An 18,322-nucleotide genomic window follows, 5' to 3' on the forward strand; every position below is an offset into this window, starting at 1 on the left:
TTTTCCCTTCTCTCTCTTCTACTCATCTTTATTCATTTAGACGCTCCCTTTCTTTTCACTCTGCTCTCATCTTTCTTCATCGTAGATGTTGTTTGCTTACTTTGTTTTTTTTTACTCTGTCTCCCTCTCTCGCTCTCTTTCTTTCCATCTTTTCTTCCCTAAACTTTTTTATTTGTTACTTTGTCCCTTGCTGTGATTTTCTTTCTCTCTCCTTCACTTTGTTTACCTTTTCCTTATTTTTTCCACTCCGTGTTTTCTTATCTTTCCTTCTCTTTCTCTGGCTCACTTTGTATTTTTTAGCCTTCTACTCAATTTTTTCTCTCTCCACTTTTTTCTGTCTTCTCTAATGATTTCTTATTTATTTTGCCCCTGTCATTGTTTCTTGGTATTTTTCATTGCACCTTTTTTCCTTTCTTTTCTGTTGTATTTTCAGAATAGTCTCTCATCTCTTGTCTCTCACTCTTTTCTTCCTTTTTTTTAAAATATATAATGTAACACCTTTTTCCCCGTTCCCCCTGTACAGTTTCTACAGCCGGGCGTTTGAGAAGATGTTTCAGCAGTGTCTGGAGTTGCCGTCCCAGTCGCGTTACTCCATCTGCTTCCCTCTGCTTTGCACCCACTTCATGAGCTGCACTCATGAGCTCTGTCCTGAGGAGGTGATTGACACACACACACACACACACACACACACACACGACCCGAAATCTCCCGATTCGACACACACAGGCTCTGTTTGCTCTGTGGAACAAGACATATTTGACATGTTTACAGTGAACACTTGATTTGTCGATCGCGGCCCACAGTGTGGCGGCGTTAAGACCAGCTTATTACACACCATGGGTCTGTTTACCACACACACACACACACACACACACACAGTATTACACTATTCCCTGTTTGAATCCCCACCTTGTTTTAATATAATCGCACCCCCTGTGTAGCAGTGATCTGTGCCATCATTTATATATAACCAGACTTAATGACTATTTCGAGGTCAATTTTATTTATTTTTTACACGTAGCTATTAATAAATAACACAATCCCGATGCTGTGCTTGGGAAGGTCCTGATTTTGCGTCAACAAGCTCCTTCATCAGCAGATCATTGTGTGTCGTCATGGCGTGACATAACCTTTTAAAATTCCTCACCTTGTCATTTTAGAGTTATTTTATCTATAGTTAATTTATTGTCCTGTATAATGATGCGTAAGGATTTTTTAAAATTATTATTCATTATCATTCCAGCTTGTTTGTCGAGGTCATTGGTGTGGCTCCTGCCCCCGGACCCCACCGCTCCAACAGACCTTTCACTGTGCGACTGCCATGAAACCCCTAATCATCTGTTTTCGCTGGATTTAATGAGCGCATTTACATCTGGAGGGCAAAACTAATCAATAGTGAATTATTCAAACACTAAAACCCATAGTGTTTTATTTAGTCCGAACTCATTTGCTTAATTAGTAGACACAAGCCAAACAGTCTGCCGTAAACACGCGAGCGCATTCACAGCTAATTAACTTAATACGGCCGTGATAATGCTGTTTGCTCAGACTGCAGTGTGTGGCTGAGTGAAGGCGGCTGTGTTCTCTTTAAAAAATATATATATAAAAATAAGCCATTTTATACATCTCCAAAATGTTCCCCTTAGTGAATATGGTCAGTGTGGACTAAAAATCAGTTTTTCTGTCTATCTCTACTATTTAGCAGCACCACAAGTTTGAAGAGATTGTGAAGAGCAAAAGGCTCTAGTAGCTGCGCTGATTTAAAATGACTGATCTAATATACTCTAGCAAACTCTATGCTACTCTGGTTCTGACCAGACGTCGACCGATTCATTGTTTTTGCCGATTAATCGGCACCGATACTTATTTCCTGAAACTATTGGCTATCAGCAAAAATCTATACCGATAGTTTTTCCGGGTTGTGTAGGTTGCTGGAGCGGCTGAGAAGGTCTGCTGTCATTACAAGAGTGGCCTCTAAAGGCCTCTAAAGTGTCTCTTTGATTCTTTATTTGGACTGTTACTTGTCGTTTCAATTTAATGTATGTCTTTTTAATTTCCTCCTGATTTTATTAATATAAAAATGTTAAATTTATAATAAAAAAATCAGTGAGTACGGTTTATTCTAGCTCTCGGTATCGGTCCACGGCTAGTTCTAACCGAGAATCGACCCCAATGTTTGGGTTTTTGCTGTTTACCCAAACATTAGTGAAAACCAGACCATCAGATTTTTATACTGTACAGTCAAAAGTATTGGGACGCCTGACTTTCTCAGCAGTATGTGGTTCTTTTTCAAGCTGTTATAAGCAGAAAGCAGATATTTGGACGTCTTTGGATGCAGTAGAATGAAACCTGTTTCAGCATGACGGTATCACTGTGCACAAAGCAAACTCTATGAAGATATGCTTTGAATGAGTTGGAGTGGAAGATCTCCTGCTCTAGAGTTCTGACCTCATCCCTATTGAACACCTTTGGGATGAATGTGAACACTGACTGCACCCCAGACCTCCTCACCTCACCTACATCAGTACCTGACTTTACTAATATCTTAAGCACACTCCAAAATCTAGTGGAACTTCTTCCCAGAAGAGTGGAGGGAATTATAAGAGCAAATTGGGACTAAATGTGGAATGTGATGCACAATAATCACATACCCTACTTATGACCAGGCACACTTTTGTCAATAAAGTGTATGTCCCTGTTGGACTTTTAATTCCGAAATGAATCCTTTTAGATTAAAGTTAGAGCTGGGGTTCAATCACCTTTCTAGGTCATGTCAAAGGTGTTTATTGGGGTTGAAGTCAGAACTTATGTGCAGAACGCCCCAGTTCTTTTGCTGCAGCTTCTGCAAAACATGTTTTCATGGCGCTCATTTCGTGCACAAGGGAATTGGCATGCTGGAGCATGTTTAGGCCTCTTTGTTCCAGTGAAGAAAAAATTCTAATGTTTGCCCATACAAGACAATTCAGTACAATTGTGTCTTCTTACTTTGTGGGAACAGTTTTGGAAAGGACCACATGCAGGTTTGTTGGTCATGTGGTCATCTGTCCAGTTGCACTAGAAACTTTTCTGACAACCAGTCATCATTTTTGGCAATCGTTATTGCAGCACTTTTTCATTTACAATATGGTGAGTGACATAGTATTGGAATAAACTCCCATGATCTCAAGAATTTACTCATGGATAATGTGCAAGTGAGTTGAAGCCACAGAAATAGTGATTGCAGTCTGGGAAGATATGGGGTTGTATCAAAGTTTTAAGTTTGGTAACACTCTAACAGAAGACTACACGCGTAGTCACAGGGAGCACCGACCTTCATAAGTCAGTGTGCCAAAAGACATCGTCCTGTGTATATAGCAAGCTGTACAACTGGTGTTATTCTGACCACGTGTCACCAAGCTCTCATCACACACGAGTTTCTCACCGGAAACATGATCTCGCTTCCGCACCCACCCTACTCGGCACATTTGGCTCCTTCGCCCTCTTCCCGAACACGAAGATCCAGCTCGCAGTTTGTTTGTTTTTTTTACACCGTTGCGGAGATCCGGCGCGAATCGCAGAAGACTTTCTTCGAAAAGAAGACTTCCAGGACACATTCCAGAAGAGGCAGGAACGCTAGGAGTGCTGTATTGCTGTGCAAGGGGACTATTTTGAGTGTGATAGTGTGTAAACGTAGATAAATAAAGTATTTTCTTGTAAACAGAGAATAGTCTTTGATACCACCTTTTATCATGGTTAAGAGTCACAGGGATGCACTACGGAGTTGGAGTGTAAATAACACGGTAGTTTGAAAGAGAGTTTGCGTCTTCACTCCAGACACTGTGCCATGAAAATGCACTTAAAGCACTTTTTAATGCTTCCTCCAAATTAGCGGTCATGCAGTTATCTTTGAAATTGCTCAGGATGGCTAGAGAAGCCGCATCTACAGTTCAGGGCCACAAGCTGTCTTTGATTTTTAAAGGCTTTAATTTTTATGTTGGCCTTAAATGTTTGTTGATTTGTCAATTCCTTCACCCAGATGTCACTATCATGCTTCAGGGCTAAAATGTATCATCTAAAACCTGTAAAACCTTTTTTGAAATGCCGAACCCCATTGCTCATGCTGCATCACAGGGCAGAGCAACACACTTTGTGAAAAGCACCGGATATACATTCTTCTTCCAGTGGTAGAAATTAGGGATGCACCGAAATGAAAATTCTTGGCCAAAACCGAAAACCGAAAAAGAGGAAAGCAAGGCCGAAAACCGAAACACCGAAAGAAATTATGACAATTATTATTACCATTGCATTTATGGCTATGACTGTGTACTAAACTTACTAAAATCAAGGCATTTAAATTTTTGTTTCAAAGAATAAATCAATTACAAATTATGAAAATATTTATTTATAGCACATTGCAACAATGCACAGGATAAAATTAATTAAAATTCAAACTTAAATGTTTAACTTAAATGCACTCGTGTACATTAAATAATAATGTACAGGCTCTCTGCCCTGCTGAAAGGTTGTAATATATGTTATTTCATAAAAATACAACACTATCACTGTTAAACTTCCTGCCTTTTCAAAAAGGTCCACTACAGACGGAGTGCGCATGCTCGGAGGGGTTTTGCTTTTCTTTGCCGCGTTCTTCTCATATTCATCATAGCGATCAGGATGTTTGGATTTCAGGTGATAAATTAAACCCGACGTGGAGAAAGTCTTTGCAGACGCACCCCCTCTTGAAATTTCAGCATTACATGTTTTGCAAATCGCTATCAGTGGGTCTTTCTCCAAGATATACTGAAATATGTCCACACCTACATGCATGTGCGGGCCGCGGTTTCTGTTTGCGTCATCACAACAAACTGAAAAGCGAAAATGCACTTTTGGGCCATTTTTGGCCGAAAATTTTCGGTGGCCGAATATTCGGTGCATCCCTAGTAGAAATCATATAGTTAAGTAAAGATACAGTATGTAATATATGATACCAGTAAAAGTGTCCCTGTTAAATTTTCACTTGAGTAAAAGTACAAAAGTGCCTTCAAAGGTACTAAAGTACTATGATTTATTATGGCTATAATGTTCCTATTATTATTTTTATCACAAGCTTTTCTTTACTTAATCAACTCAGTTTATGTGAAAAGACTCTTTTAATCTCAGCACAACGATCTATTAATAGAATTATATGAATGAGTCAAACACCGATTGATATCTATTCAAATCCCTCTTTTCAACTACTTAAAAAAAAAATAATAAAATGACACAAATGATTGTGATGTGGCGAGTTCAAATCAAGAGTTTCTTCATCATTTATTCCTTCAAAAATGTCCTGCTTGCTGCTGAACTGTATGTTGACGTGTAGATAAACCAAGCGCCAATCAAAACAAGTTCAAAACAGAGTGCGCTCGACCCTGATTGGTGGCTTGCTGCGTGATTGAGTTTTGATCCTTATAAATAAAAAGGAACGACTGAATTCGCAAAATGTATTTGAGTAAAAAGTGAGATATTTGACTTTGAAATGTAGCGAAGAAAAAGTCTCCCCAAATGGAAGTACAGATATGCAAAAAAAAAAGCTACTTATGTACAGTAACAAATTACATTTACTTCATTACTGTCCACCACTGCATTCTTCTGTATACTTGAGCTTACAGATGTCCATGATTGATAGTGTTGCTGAGATGACAGGAAAGTGAATATGCCAGACCCTATTTCTTTGACTGCAAATAGAGTGATGCTTGGCACCATTCACAACCCCAGTGGTTGCGATTTCTGTGGACTGTATTTTTCACTGTATAGAGTTCAGTCTAGTCTTCAGATATCACTGCTGGTTTCTCTTGTTCAACAATCATTACAACCAGAGGAGACCGAGTTTTGGGTTCCTACTGTTAATTCAGAACTAAGACCATGATATTTAAAAGAATCCAGGACGCCATCCATCTTGTAGCATGTTGCACAAGCAAAGCAATGCTGAACGCATGCCATTCGATCTTCCCTTCATCCTTCTGCTGTAATCTCTTGCTTCGCCTGCCGTGTTTTTTTTGTACCTGAGATCAACTGTTTCTTGTATTCTCCCTTTTCGTTTCCCTCTCCTCTTTTCCGTCTGCCCTTTTTTATGAGTATGTAGAAAGGATGTGTGGAAAAAGCATGCAGAGACGCTTGATTTATTCTGTCGCTAATTGAAGCGTACACTGGCGGGCCCACTGGTGCTCCCACGGGTTAAACGTCCCCCAACACACCGAGCTCAAAAGCTTCCTGTTCCACTGGCTGCACTCTGCATTGGCCAGCCTGCCTCCATCCCCCCGATCTGATCTGGTAAACAGGCGTGTGTTTTTTTTTTTTCTCTCCTCCTAAAACAGGTCTAAATGAGCGTGTAAATGTGCACGAGCACAGGCCGTGCGATTACCACGGCAAGACCGGACAGGCCGAACTGTCCCAGAGCTCTTAGAAGAATAAAAGAGATTTATGATGGGTTAGGTGGCTTGGGTTTCCCTTGTTCAAACATGAAACTCCTTCTCTCAGCAGCTCTGAAATGTGCCTCTTCCTATGGCCACTTCACAGCATTGGACAGCTGCAGCCTTTGTTTATGTTGGAAAGACATTAGAAGTTTCCAGAAATATTTCCATCCTTACACAGGAACCTCTTCCTTTTTTTTTTTTTTTTTTTTTTTTTTTACACAAAGCGGTTTATAGTAAGAGATCAGGAGTTTGAACTTGGGGGGTCACCGTGTCCATTGCTTTGGAGTAAGTCAGTTCAACAGCAGTGAAAAAGGGAGATGTGTTTGAAAGTGGATAAGAGGATTTAGAATGGCAGGGGGCAGAGAGCTGTGAGTGATTCTTGTAAAGCTAAACACATTTGTTCTCTGTTTTCTTTCCCCCTCATGCAGAGGCACCATATTGGCGATCGCAGTCTGTCTCTGTGTAACATGTTTCTGGATGAGATGGCCAAACAGGCTCGCAACCTCATTACCGACATCTGCACGGAGCAGTGCACCCTAAGTGACCAGGTCAGTATCACCCTACCCTCCTGCTAAACGCACTGAACATCTAACTTCATCTTAGACAAAATCACCCCATTCTTAAACTAACAACTTAACTAACAGCGCTGATAAATAAAGATAGTTTTGTTTATCCTTAATTTTCACATTTAATACAATTCTTATACGCATAATTGTTTTTCTTAACCACCACTAATAATCCCCATGATCTTTCTTAACCAGTACTACCCAATAAACCCCAGATCTTTCTTAACCAGTACTACCCAATAAACCCCAGATCTTTCTTAACCAGTACTACCCAATAACCACCCAGAGCTTCCTTAACCAGTACTACCCAATAACCACCCAGAGCGTTCTTAACCAGTACTACCCAATAACCACCCAGAGCTTCCTTAACCAGTACTACCCAATAACCACCCAGAGCTTCCTTAACCAGTACTACCCAATAACCACCCAGATCTTCCTTAACCAGTACTACAATAAACCCCATGAACTTTCTTAACCAGTACTACCCAAAAAAAACCACGATCTTTCTTAACCAGTACTACCCAATAAGCACCCAGATCTTCCTTAACCAGTACTACCCAATAAACCCCAGATCTTCCTTAACCAGTACTACCCAATAAACCCCAGATCTTCCTTAACCAGTACTACCCAATAAACACCAGATCTTCCTTGAACAATACTGCCCCATAAACCTTTGCTAACCACTATATCCCCATTAGCACATTGGCTTTCCTTAACCAGTAGAGTGCCCTGTTAGCACCAAGATCTTCTTTAACCATTAACCTCCCCAATAACATAATTGGGTCCTTTTTTACTTTTTTTTTTCCTACTCCATAAACCCCATGTTGTCCTTCTTTAATCAACACTGCCCCCTAAACGCCATGGTCCTTAACCTTAACCAGTGCCACCCAATAGACTCGATCATGACCCTATTTTTTACCACCATAAACAACAGAAACACTGTGAACCCCTTCACCCAGTTTACCTCATGATCTTTATCCTTAACCATACACACTGTAAACACTTTTTATTAGTAACTACCCAATAAACACCATGATCTTTACTCAAACCCCCTATTAACACCACTATATGATTATTGACCATTTGGCCTTCAATACTAGAACCTCTTAAATGACCTCAAAATCAGTTTGCAGCCTTAGTTTTTATTATATTTGTTAGTTATTTTAACATTGTAGTGAACTTTAGACTCAGAAGCTGTCTTGGCTGATCAGCTCTATTGGGGTAAGGAAGACATTTTGTTTTTCATGTTTGGTTGAACGTCTCCTTTAATGAACTCTGACTGCAAGATTGTCCTTCATGCCTAATTATCATCTTATTTAAGTGGCATGTTACCAGATGAGAAATGTGCTGACTTATGAAGGTTTCTGCTGCCTTATGTGGAACAAATTTTCTCTTTGGCAACCTCGCTTTTTTTTTTCTTTTCTATTTTTTTTTTCTTCTTCCCAAAAATTGCTTGAGGAGCTTTAGGAAAGCAAAACTTCCCCAGATGTTCTCCGCTCAGCCAGGAGCATATATCATTCCCTCCCCTCCTCTTGAGATAATGCTCAAAGATCTCTTCTCGTCTGTGTGTTTTTGTAGTAATATAAGCAAACAGGACAAGGACTTGTAACTCTTCCAGAGTATGCTGCTCGTGTCTCTTTGCTTGCTCGCGGCATAAAAAAAAAAAAGTGAAGGGCGCTCTTTTTTTTTTTTTTTTTCTTGTTTCCCCCTCAACCATGCAGCTACTGCCAAAACACTGCGCCAAAACCATCAGTCAGGCCGTGAACAAGAAGTCCAAGAAGCAGACGGGGAAGAAAGGAGAGCCAGAGCGAGAGAAGCCTGGAGTGGAGAGCATGAGGAAGAACAGATTGCTCGTCACCAAGTAAGCAGCACCCGAGTCTCCATGGCACATACACACGTACATGCAATCATTGGTGGACCGATCAGTTCAACACGTTCAAATAGGCAAATCCAACTACACACACACACACACACACACACACACACACACACACACACACACACACACACACACACACACACACACACACAGAAAATCTCAAAAAGAAACTTGTGTGCCAGTATCAGTTCATCTTAATCCATCCTGCTGGTGGTCTCTGCTACTTAATCAGGCCTCCCTGGATCACACACACACACACATGCACAGATCCTCCACCCAAAAGAAAGAGGATAGTCCTTGATCCCTGACTCAAATATCCCACTTCAACTGAGGCATTAATATATAATGAGCTCAAATACATCTTTAGCCATGTTCTCTTCAAGGCCAAGCTTCAGTTTGTCTCTTTAATCTGAAGAAAATGAGTTTTTAATGCTGGCCGCTTTTCTGACTGCATGGTTTTCCTTCATGTTCTTAGCTTGGATAAGCTGCACACAGCCTTGTCAGAGCTTTGCTTCTCCATCAACTACGTACCCAACATGGTGGTCTGGGAGCACACCTTTACCCCACGCGAGTATCTGACCTCCCACCTGGAGATCCGCTTCACCAAGTGAGTCGCTCCTTCCATCTGCATTAAACTTTCCTATTGCAGTGGCATAACTGCAGCATAAGTGTGGGGGGTGTAACTCTGCATAGTCCTACTACAATTACTGTTCTTTATTTTCTTATGTATCCTTATGACTTTTCCGTAATATTCTAAAAAAACAAAAAACAAAAAAACCAGCATTTTGTCATTAAAACCCGTGTCGCTTGTTTACAGCAGAAGCAGATTGGGCATTGAAGTAGAGAAGTTTGCCTTGTTTGACTTACGCTAAGTTCTAAGGGCTGCGGGTTGCCAAAGCCAACATCTACAGGGGGGTCGACGAGTTACGATGGAGATGCGTTCTGATGGCCCCATCGTGAAAATAGTCTCTTCATCATGGTGGATTTATTTATTAGGCAGCATTTTGTCCTCAAAGTTGACGTGTTCGAAGCAGGAAAAATGGGCAAGGGTAAGGATTTGAGGGAGTTTGACAAGGACCAAATTGTGACGTCTAGACGACTGGGTCAGAACATCTCCAAAACTGCAGCTCTTTTGGGATGTTTCTGGTCTGTAGTGGTCAGTATCTGTTAAAAGTAGTCCTAGGAGTGAAGGCTGAACTTCTGTAGCTCAGATCGCTGAAGATGTTAATGCTGTGAATGTTTAAAACAGGTCAGCACTGTTTTGGCAGCAAAAGGGGACCAACACAATATTAGGCAGTTGGTAATAATGTTATGTCTGATCGTTGTGTATATAAAATTGAGATAGAAGGTTGTTAGTGTTTTAAGTTCTTCACATGGTGAACCACACATCTAAAATAGGAACGGAGAGCAAACTAAAAATGACGTAAGACCATCTCAGCTCCCGTTTCAGCCTTATCTGTAACATTTAGTAAAGCATGCAGCTCTGTGAAATCTGTAAGGTTTGATGATGAATGTTCCTTTTGTGCTTGAGCTCCTCTCATACCTCATAAGGTCATGCGTACCAGTCAACCCAAGTGGGCTTGTTCGCTGATATTTTTTTCAAGGTGAAATCTATTCTCGCTTACATGTTGCGGCAAAAACGACATCTTGCTGACACCCATTTTTACATCCTGGCATCGGTGATCTAAGGTTTTTCTCCGATGATTTCCAAGCACACGTCCAGGTCCAGACCGCACACTCATTTATCCCAGTACTCTTGTTATCCTGTTCTCACTGTTAATACGGCTTCTGTCTGTTACTTTTCCTCGCAGGGAGGTTTTACTACGTTTTATTATTCAGAGAAACATGCAGCTCGCTTGTTTAATTAAACCGCAAATTGGAAAACGAGCGTGAAGGGCCCTTTCGTGCTTTATTGTTCCACCTGTGATTTATTGGCGCAGCTGTCAGGAGTTCGGTTTAGAGTCGACTTTTGACGTGGCTCCAAATCCGAGGCCCTGTCCAAGCACATAAACACGCGCTGAGGAATAACAGGTATTTTCCACAGCGGGGTTCAGAAACTCTGACGCGTTTAGTCTGGCCGCGTCCGCGAACCCTTCGAATCGCTCGTGCGTCTTTGTCGACGAGCGTCTATTAGCACTGCTTCCTACGACGTCTTTTTCTCGCCTTCCTGTAGGTCAAACTGGGTAAAAAATGTTTTACTGCAAGCTCCTTTTCCAGGTTTCCCAGTTCAGAACCAGAGCCTTTTTTTATTTTTTTTTTACTTTGTTGCCATCACTGTGGGAATGCAATGACGCCAAACTACCTGCTGACGTGGGAAGACCCAGTTAAGAAATTGTTTTAATTGCTAGCAAAACTGTAGTAAACACTGCTTATATATTTCTCATTCATCATCCATAATTGATAGTAGGTGTGATCCCGAAGATTCGAAGCTTCAATAGGAGGATCCTGATTCGACTCGACTTTTACAGGCGTTATGAAACCAGGCTCAAACCATTTTTGTTAAATGCCTGTGCTCAATGTCTGATTCACGTAGAACTACCGATTTTCTCCCAGTAAGTTAATACACGGCCTATTATGACGATGATTGTAAATAAAAGTGTCAAAATAAATAAGAAGCTTTTAATAAATATTGTTAACATGCATGAATCTTTCCGACCCCTGTGACATGTTTAACTTACACTTTCCATGATCCGTGACCGACACAGCAGCATCTTGGTGGCAGGGGTTAAAGTATTAAACGATGTCTGAAAGATTCAAAATTAATTATGGAAATTAATTTTATGTTTAAATTAATTGTATGTAATTTACTTCCTCGTTAAGGTAATTTAAAGTTGCCATTTAAAAGCTTTGCCATGGAGGAGCTGGTGTTGAATCTAAAATGATCTCAGATGTTGAGCTTATTTATTGCTCAGTAGCTCATGGTTCCACAACTCCAACACAAGTGTATAAGACTGAAGAAAGGACATTCCTCATAATCACACACTCTTGATATTTCTCACTCTCACTGTTTGTAATGTTTTAATGGTTTATGATCATAATCATGGTGCCACTTAGGTAAGGACGGGATCCTTTTTTGAGTCTGGGTCCGCTCAAGGTTTCTTCCTCACACCATCTAAGAGAGTTTTTCCTTTTCACAGGCTTGTTCATTGGTGATAAAATACACCTACACATTAAAATATTCAAACACTTTGAATACACATTAACTTATATAAAAAAAAAAAATGTTCTGTAAAGCTGCTTTGAGACGATGTTAATTATGAAAAGTGCAATAGAAACAAACCTGAATTTTGAATTAAGCTGCTGATGACCTGAACATAGGTTTAAACAGATATTTGAGCAAACGGATCTTATATTTCTCCAAAAAAATCATTTAGCAAATCATGCATTTATAGGACTTGTAAGTATTTTTAATGAAATGTGATAAACAATGTAAAGATAATGCAGGCTGGGTACCATATTAGTAGAAGTGGTTGCTTTGTAGATGAGATGTTGGACTTCTGATCCGAAAGTCATGGGTTCAAATCCCAGCACTAGCAAGCTGCCACTGCTGGGCTCTTGAGCAATGCACTTAACTCGCAATTGCTGTATAACAGGAATATAGCTACAAGTAGCTCTTGATAAGTGCATCTACCAAATGCCATAAATATAAATGTTATATCAGCAAGGAAGTTTAGCAAAAAAATGATCAAATGTCGTTGCCATGCTGTGGTTTTTGTACAGGATATAAATCCATTTGTGCTGTTTGAGAAAGGCAAACATTTGTATGCCATAATTCATGCTGTCGATCTTTACTTAAACTATGGCATCGTCTTGCTCCTTTTAGGTCCATAGTTGGAATGACCATGTATAACCAGGCCACACAGGAGATTGCAAAGCCTTCAGAGCTCCTGACCAGCGTGAGAGCCTACATGACTGTGCTGCAGTCCATCGAGAACTATGTCCAGATCGACATAACCAGGGTGTTTAACAACGTGCTGTTGCAGCAGACGCAACACCTGGACAGCCACGGAGAGCCGACCATCACCAGCCTTTACACTAATTGGTGAGACGAACAGTCAGATATTTGGTAATGGTCTTGAAAGTCTTAAATTCTATGTTCTAGGTCTTAACAGGTCCTAATTTTCCGAAGTCTATGTAACCTATGAACCATTAAAATGCTCCAGCAGCACTTTAGAATGATTTTGTGTGTAGTTTCTGTCGTGTTGTAGTTCTTTCTTTCGCAAGGCCAAATATAATAAGCTGTATTACGACTACAAATAAAACAATATGCAACAAAAGCCAATCAGCTTTGTCGTGATACAGGTTTTTTTATTCATTCTCATAGGTCTTAATAAGGTCTTTAAAAGTCTTACATTTGACTTTTTAAATTTCTGCAGAAACTCTAAGTGTTGTAACTCTGCCTGTACAGTTAAACAAACTCCACGTTTGTGTAATTTTAATTATTACCAAAAAAACTTAGGAGTAAAGCACTGAGATCTGCTGAAGAGTGTTGCTAAAAACTTTATACACATTGTTATAGCTATACCAGCAGTACATCATATGGTATACCTCAAGGCTCAGTATTCGGACCTATAATGTGCATGCCGAAATCATTGCTGGGATTAATATAGATGACAGATGCCAATGTGCATTGTTTGAATAAATACATAAAACTTTGTGATAGCAAGAATAAATATATAAGTTCTACTACTTTAAGCTGTGAGTGAGAACAGGTGTTGGGAAATCAGTCCATATTATAAACCCGTAGCCTTACACCCCGCCAGTAAATAGTGTGTTCAAAACCATGTTTACGGTGTTGGGATTTTGTCTCCTATAAATTACAAATCAGGTCAGGTTTTGATGACTATAGGTAGAAAAACTATGTTCAAGGCCAAGGTCTGGTGTCGTCAAGGACTTAAGGTGATGGTCAGATGTTAAGATTTTACGAAAGATTTAATAGTTTTACAGTAAAATTCTGAAGCAGAAATACTATCAGAACCAGTTTGTTATGGTGTGTTAACTCTTCTCGCAGGTACCTGGAGACTTTGCTCCGTCAGGTGAGCAATGGCCACATAGCTTACTTTCCTGCCATGAAAGCGTTCGTCAATCTTCCAACCGAGAACGAGCTCACCTTCAATGCCGAGGAGTATTCAGACATTTCTGGTAACCTTTCTAAAACCGTTCTGATCGTTTAAACATTTTTTTTCCACATTATTTTGGACTTCATGTTCAGAAGGACTGTTGGCTTCTTTTGTTTTTTTCACAAATCAAGCATCACGGAATGTGTAATTTTACTGATCTGCTGTTGGTAGTGGTCTAAAATGTCTGTTCTCTGTCTCTGTTAATCAGAAATGCGGTCACTTTCCGAGCTTCTGGGTCCATACGGAATGAAGTTCCTCAGTGAGAGCCTGATGTGGCACATCTCCTCCCAGGTGGCTGAGCTCAAGGTGAGGACAAGCTAATGGTGAATTAAGAAGTGTCTCAATGTACCTATGTCAAGTTTAAGTGTTAGGTATTACATCTTATAGTGCTTTAGTCCACTGAAAACAACTGATTGAGGCTATCAAGCATGTTTTAGGTGTTCAACATGATGTTTGAGGTGTTAGAGCTCTGTCTGTTATGTATTACCGGCCAAAATGTCCCTATGTGTGATTATTAGGATATGTTTCGATGACTTTGCCATATCATCCAACAACTTGTGACACCATTATTTCTAGCCAAAGTGTCTTCAGGGTCAGTTATTTTGAAGATATTAAAGGATAACCATGTGTACTCAGATTTTTAAAAGTAATGGTCAGGTGTCCCTAGGTAATTGAAGGTCATGGCCATGTGTTTGCAAATTTCTAAGGGTAAAGGTCAGGAATGTATAAGATATTAAAGGTCAGGGTCATGTTTTTTCCGATTTTAATAGTCTCGTGGCCATAAGATTTTAAAGGCAATGGTCAGGTGTCCCTATGATATTAAAGCTCATGACCTTGTGTCCTCAGATTTTCAAGGTAATAGTCAGGTGTTCTGAAGAAATTAATGGTAATGGTCATGTGTTAGATTTTTAGGGTTAAAAAGGTCAGTTATTATTAAGATATTCACAATCAGGGTCATGTTTTCTCAGATTTTATTGGTCTCTTGGCCCTAAAATGTTAAAGTTAATGGACAGGTGTCCTCATATTTTAAGGGTCATGGTCAGGTGTCTTCACGGACAGTGAATTTACAGTGATTTAAGGTGCTGATTTGGTGATCTCTTGCACCTTATATGTTAAAATTTGAAAGGTGAGGTGTCCCTGAACATGATGATGTGTCTCCAGGTCTCTAAGTCATGATCATGTGCCTAAGATAGTTCACATGTCCTGAGTATGTCCAGGTATTACTGGTATTGTGTCTCTAGGTACAAAAGATATTAAAGTTCATGGTGAGTTTACCTGCAGGTATTAATTGTTTAGGAAGATCTGGAGAAACTCAGCACTCGTTGGTCTGCTTCTTTCTGTTGGCTCTTCCAGCTGCTCAGTGTGTTGTTTATCTGCCTGGAAGCAATTAAAAGCTTTCCCTCTAATTCCACAATGATTTGATTCCCAGAAACAGAAGGGGCTGATGTACCTGTAAATAAGCTCCCCATGCCACCCCACCGCTTACCCCTGCTTCTTGGGTAACACATGAGATCTGTAAAACTGTAATGAAACACCAAGCACACACACTTTACACCATAATGATGCTATTCATTAATAAAGTTTGCTCTTTATAAAGTCGTCCTGTTCTAAATAGTAACATGTATTGTAGATCCTTCATTTGCAGGAGTTGAGAAAACACTGTCCCGGTTGAATATATGTATTTTTTTTATTTTGCAATGTCGTTTAAATGTCAACATGCTGCAAAAATGTGAAAACCAAGCCCGATATTATAATCAGATATTCTCCCGGTGGACTGTTGAAATGTGCGAAAGATTTGTTTACGAAACATTTGACATGCAACCCTTTTTCGAAGGACAGTTCTGACTATCCGATGTGTTTTTGTTTGTGTGTGTGTGTTGTGTGTTTTGGTGTGTGTGTGTGTGTTCATGGTCTTACGCTTTACACAATGCAGTTTTCGCAGTTTTTAATGGGAAACATATTTTAACATGAGCACTCCGGGGCGATGGTGTGAAGAAATTGTAAATTATGCGAGCCGGGTTCATGATCTATTTTACATAAAAAATGAATTCTATGATTAAAATGAACACAATCAGGCGCTTACCTCATCTTTAGAAGGGTTCAGGGTTTTCAAATCCAAAACAAGGGCCAAAAATAATAATAATTTGGCCTGTATTTTGACGAAATTTGTTCTACAGAAACTGGTGGTGGAGAACGTGGAGGTTCTGACCCAAATGAGGACCAGCTTTGACAAACCTGATCACATGGCAGCACTCTTCAAGAGACTCACATGTGAGTTACTCGTAGATCATCCCGGGGACAAAACCCTTGAGTTAGACAACGGCTTGTAAATGTGCTAATTACGCTAGAGCTGCATGGCTTAGCAAAAGTCTCAGGGTTTCAGTTTGTATGAGGAAGGGTTCAGGTCCATTTCAGTGAAGTCATTCATACATTACTTTTAAGAGTGCGCTGATTTGTTAATGTTAATGTCAGATTTTTTTCTTTCTTTAGCTGTGGACAGTGTGCTCAAGAGGATGACGATCATCGGAGTCATTCTGTCCTTCCGCTCGCTGGCACAGGAGGCGCTCCGAGATGTAAGTGGGACTCCATGCCCTAATCGTTGTTTCAGGACACAGCGACTGGGTGGAATAACTAGAAAAGTTTCATCTTTTGGGTTTTATTGCAATATTAATAAATACTGCGAGTGTGGACGTGGTAGTGGTTAAGACATTGGACTTTGAGGTCATGAGTTCAAATTCCAGTCACACCAAGCTGCTGAGGCTCCTGAGCAAAGGAACCCAATAGGGAATAAAATAGTGAAAGGGACAGCTCAGTAGTTACGACGTTGTTCTTCTTATTAGAAGGTGGTGAGTTCAAATTGTGGTAATGGACTAAATGCTCATCCAGGGACTAGAACTGATATATACACAAACACACCATCCCTATCAGGCATAACATTATGACCAGTAATGTGAATATCACTGATTATCTCTTCAGCATGGCACCTGTTAGTGGGTAGATTTATTAAGCAGCAAGTGAACATTTTGTCCTCAAAGTTGACGTGTTAGAAGCAGGAAAAATGGGCAAGCGTAAGGATATGAGGGAGTTTGACGACGACCAAATTGTGACATCTAGACGACTGGGTCAGAGCATTTCCAAAACTGAAGCTCCTGTGGGATGTTCCTGGTCTGCAGTGGTCAGTATCTAAGGAAGTAAAGTGGTGAACCGGTGACGGTCGTGGGGGGCCGAGGCTCGTTGATCCACATGAGGGAGAAGGTTGGTCCAAGTGGTCCAATTTAACAGACGAATAAAACTGCTGAAGTTGGTGCTCAACAGTTCAGGACTGTTTTGGAAGCAAAAGGGGAACCGACACAATATTAGGCAATTGGTCATAATGTTATGCCTGATATATATATATATATATATATATATTTTCCTCTTCACCCCATGAGTCTACATGGCTGCAGCTTACACCCATCCAAAGACTCGAAAGATACTATCGTCAGAACAAAGCATGATCTGACAAGCGTAATGTGTTTTAATACAGCAGTGTACCAGTATTTATGAGAAAAGGCTAAACATGGCAACAATTGGTATCAAATCAGGACACCCATCTGGATTTATTGCTGCTTTCTTTTGCTAACATGAACATGACATTGCAGGTTTATACATTGCTTTTTGTATTACGTATAATATAGAGACAATAGAGCCATTCTGTTTCTGTCCTGTGAAGGTTCTCTCCTGCCACATTCCTTTCTTGGTCAGCTCCGTGGAGGATTTTAAGGATCACATTCCCCGTGAAACAGACATGAAGGTAACAACCTGCTACTTACCAACGTGCACACATACACGGACTGTACAGGCAGAGGTGACATTCTGGGATGTTTTGGTTCTCAGGTGGCTATGAACGTGTACGAGCTGTCCTCAGCAGCAGGTTTGCCCTGTGAGATCGATCCTGCTCTTGTCGTGGCTCTGTCCTCTCAGAAGTCTGGTAAGCAGTGAGAAAAGCAGTACATGAATCATTTATGTAACAGGATTCCAGCTACAGGAGTCTGTGGGAATCAAAAAGAAACCTGGAATTATTAAAAAAAAAATACATAAATGGAAAATTTGGCTAGTAATATGGAAACTTCATAAAGCTTGATATATTTCCTTGGACTTCCATTGGTTCTGAATTAAAACGACTGACTTCAGAACACAGGTGTCAGATCCGTTTCAGCATCTAGAGCACTCTTATTTAAATAATAATAGCTTTAATATGAATAATAATAATAGAAATGTCAGTTCTCTGAGCACGTAGAAGAATTTTTTTTGTCTTGGCCAGTTGGAGTCTCATCGTTTATA

General features: G+C 40.2%; 1 protein-coding gene across 4 annotated transcripts in view; it reads left to right on the forward strand.

The window, feature by feature from the left end:
- Positions 1-18,322, forward strand: part of nckap1 (NCK-associated protein 1) — a 67,148-nt gene that overhangs the window by 44,170 nt on the left and 4,656 nt on the right. For all 4 annotated transcript variants that reach the window (XM_046843795.1, XM_046843803.1, XM_046843814.1 and 1 more), the window contains 11 exons: positions 524-656; positions 6,863-6,982; positions 8,722-8,861; positions 9,355-9,486; positions 12,703-12,921; positions 13,891-14,021; positions 14,208-14,305; positions 16,177-16,270; positions 16,490-16,572; positions 17,712-17,792; positions 17,876-17,969. In XM_046843795.1, coding sequence (XP_046699751.1) covers positions 524-656; positions 6,863-6,982; positions 8,722-8,861; positions 9,355-9,486; positions 12,703-12,921; positions 13,891-14,021; positions 14,208-14,305; positions 16,177-16,270; positions 16,490-16,572; positions 17,712-17,792; positions 17,876-17,969 — 1,325 coding nt within the window. The remainder of the gene's footprint in view (positions 1-523; positions 657-6,862; positions 6,983-8,721; positions 8,862-9,354; positions 9,487-12,702; positions 12,922-13,890; positions 14,022-14,207; positions 14,306-16,176; positions 16,271-16,489; positions 16,573-17,711; positions 17,793-17,875; positions 17,970-18,322) is intronic.

This window comes from Silurus meridionalis, chromosome 3 (assembly GCF_014805685.1).
Source record: "Silurus meridionalis isolate SWU-2019-XX chromosome 3, ASM1480568v1, whole genome shotgun sequence".
Lineage (NCBI taxonomy): Eukaryota > Metazoa > Chordata > Actinopteri > Siluriformes > Siluridae > Silurus > Silurus meridionalis.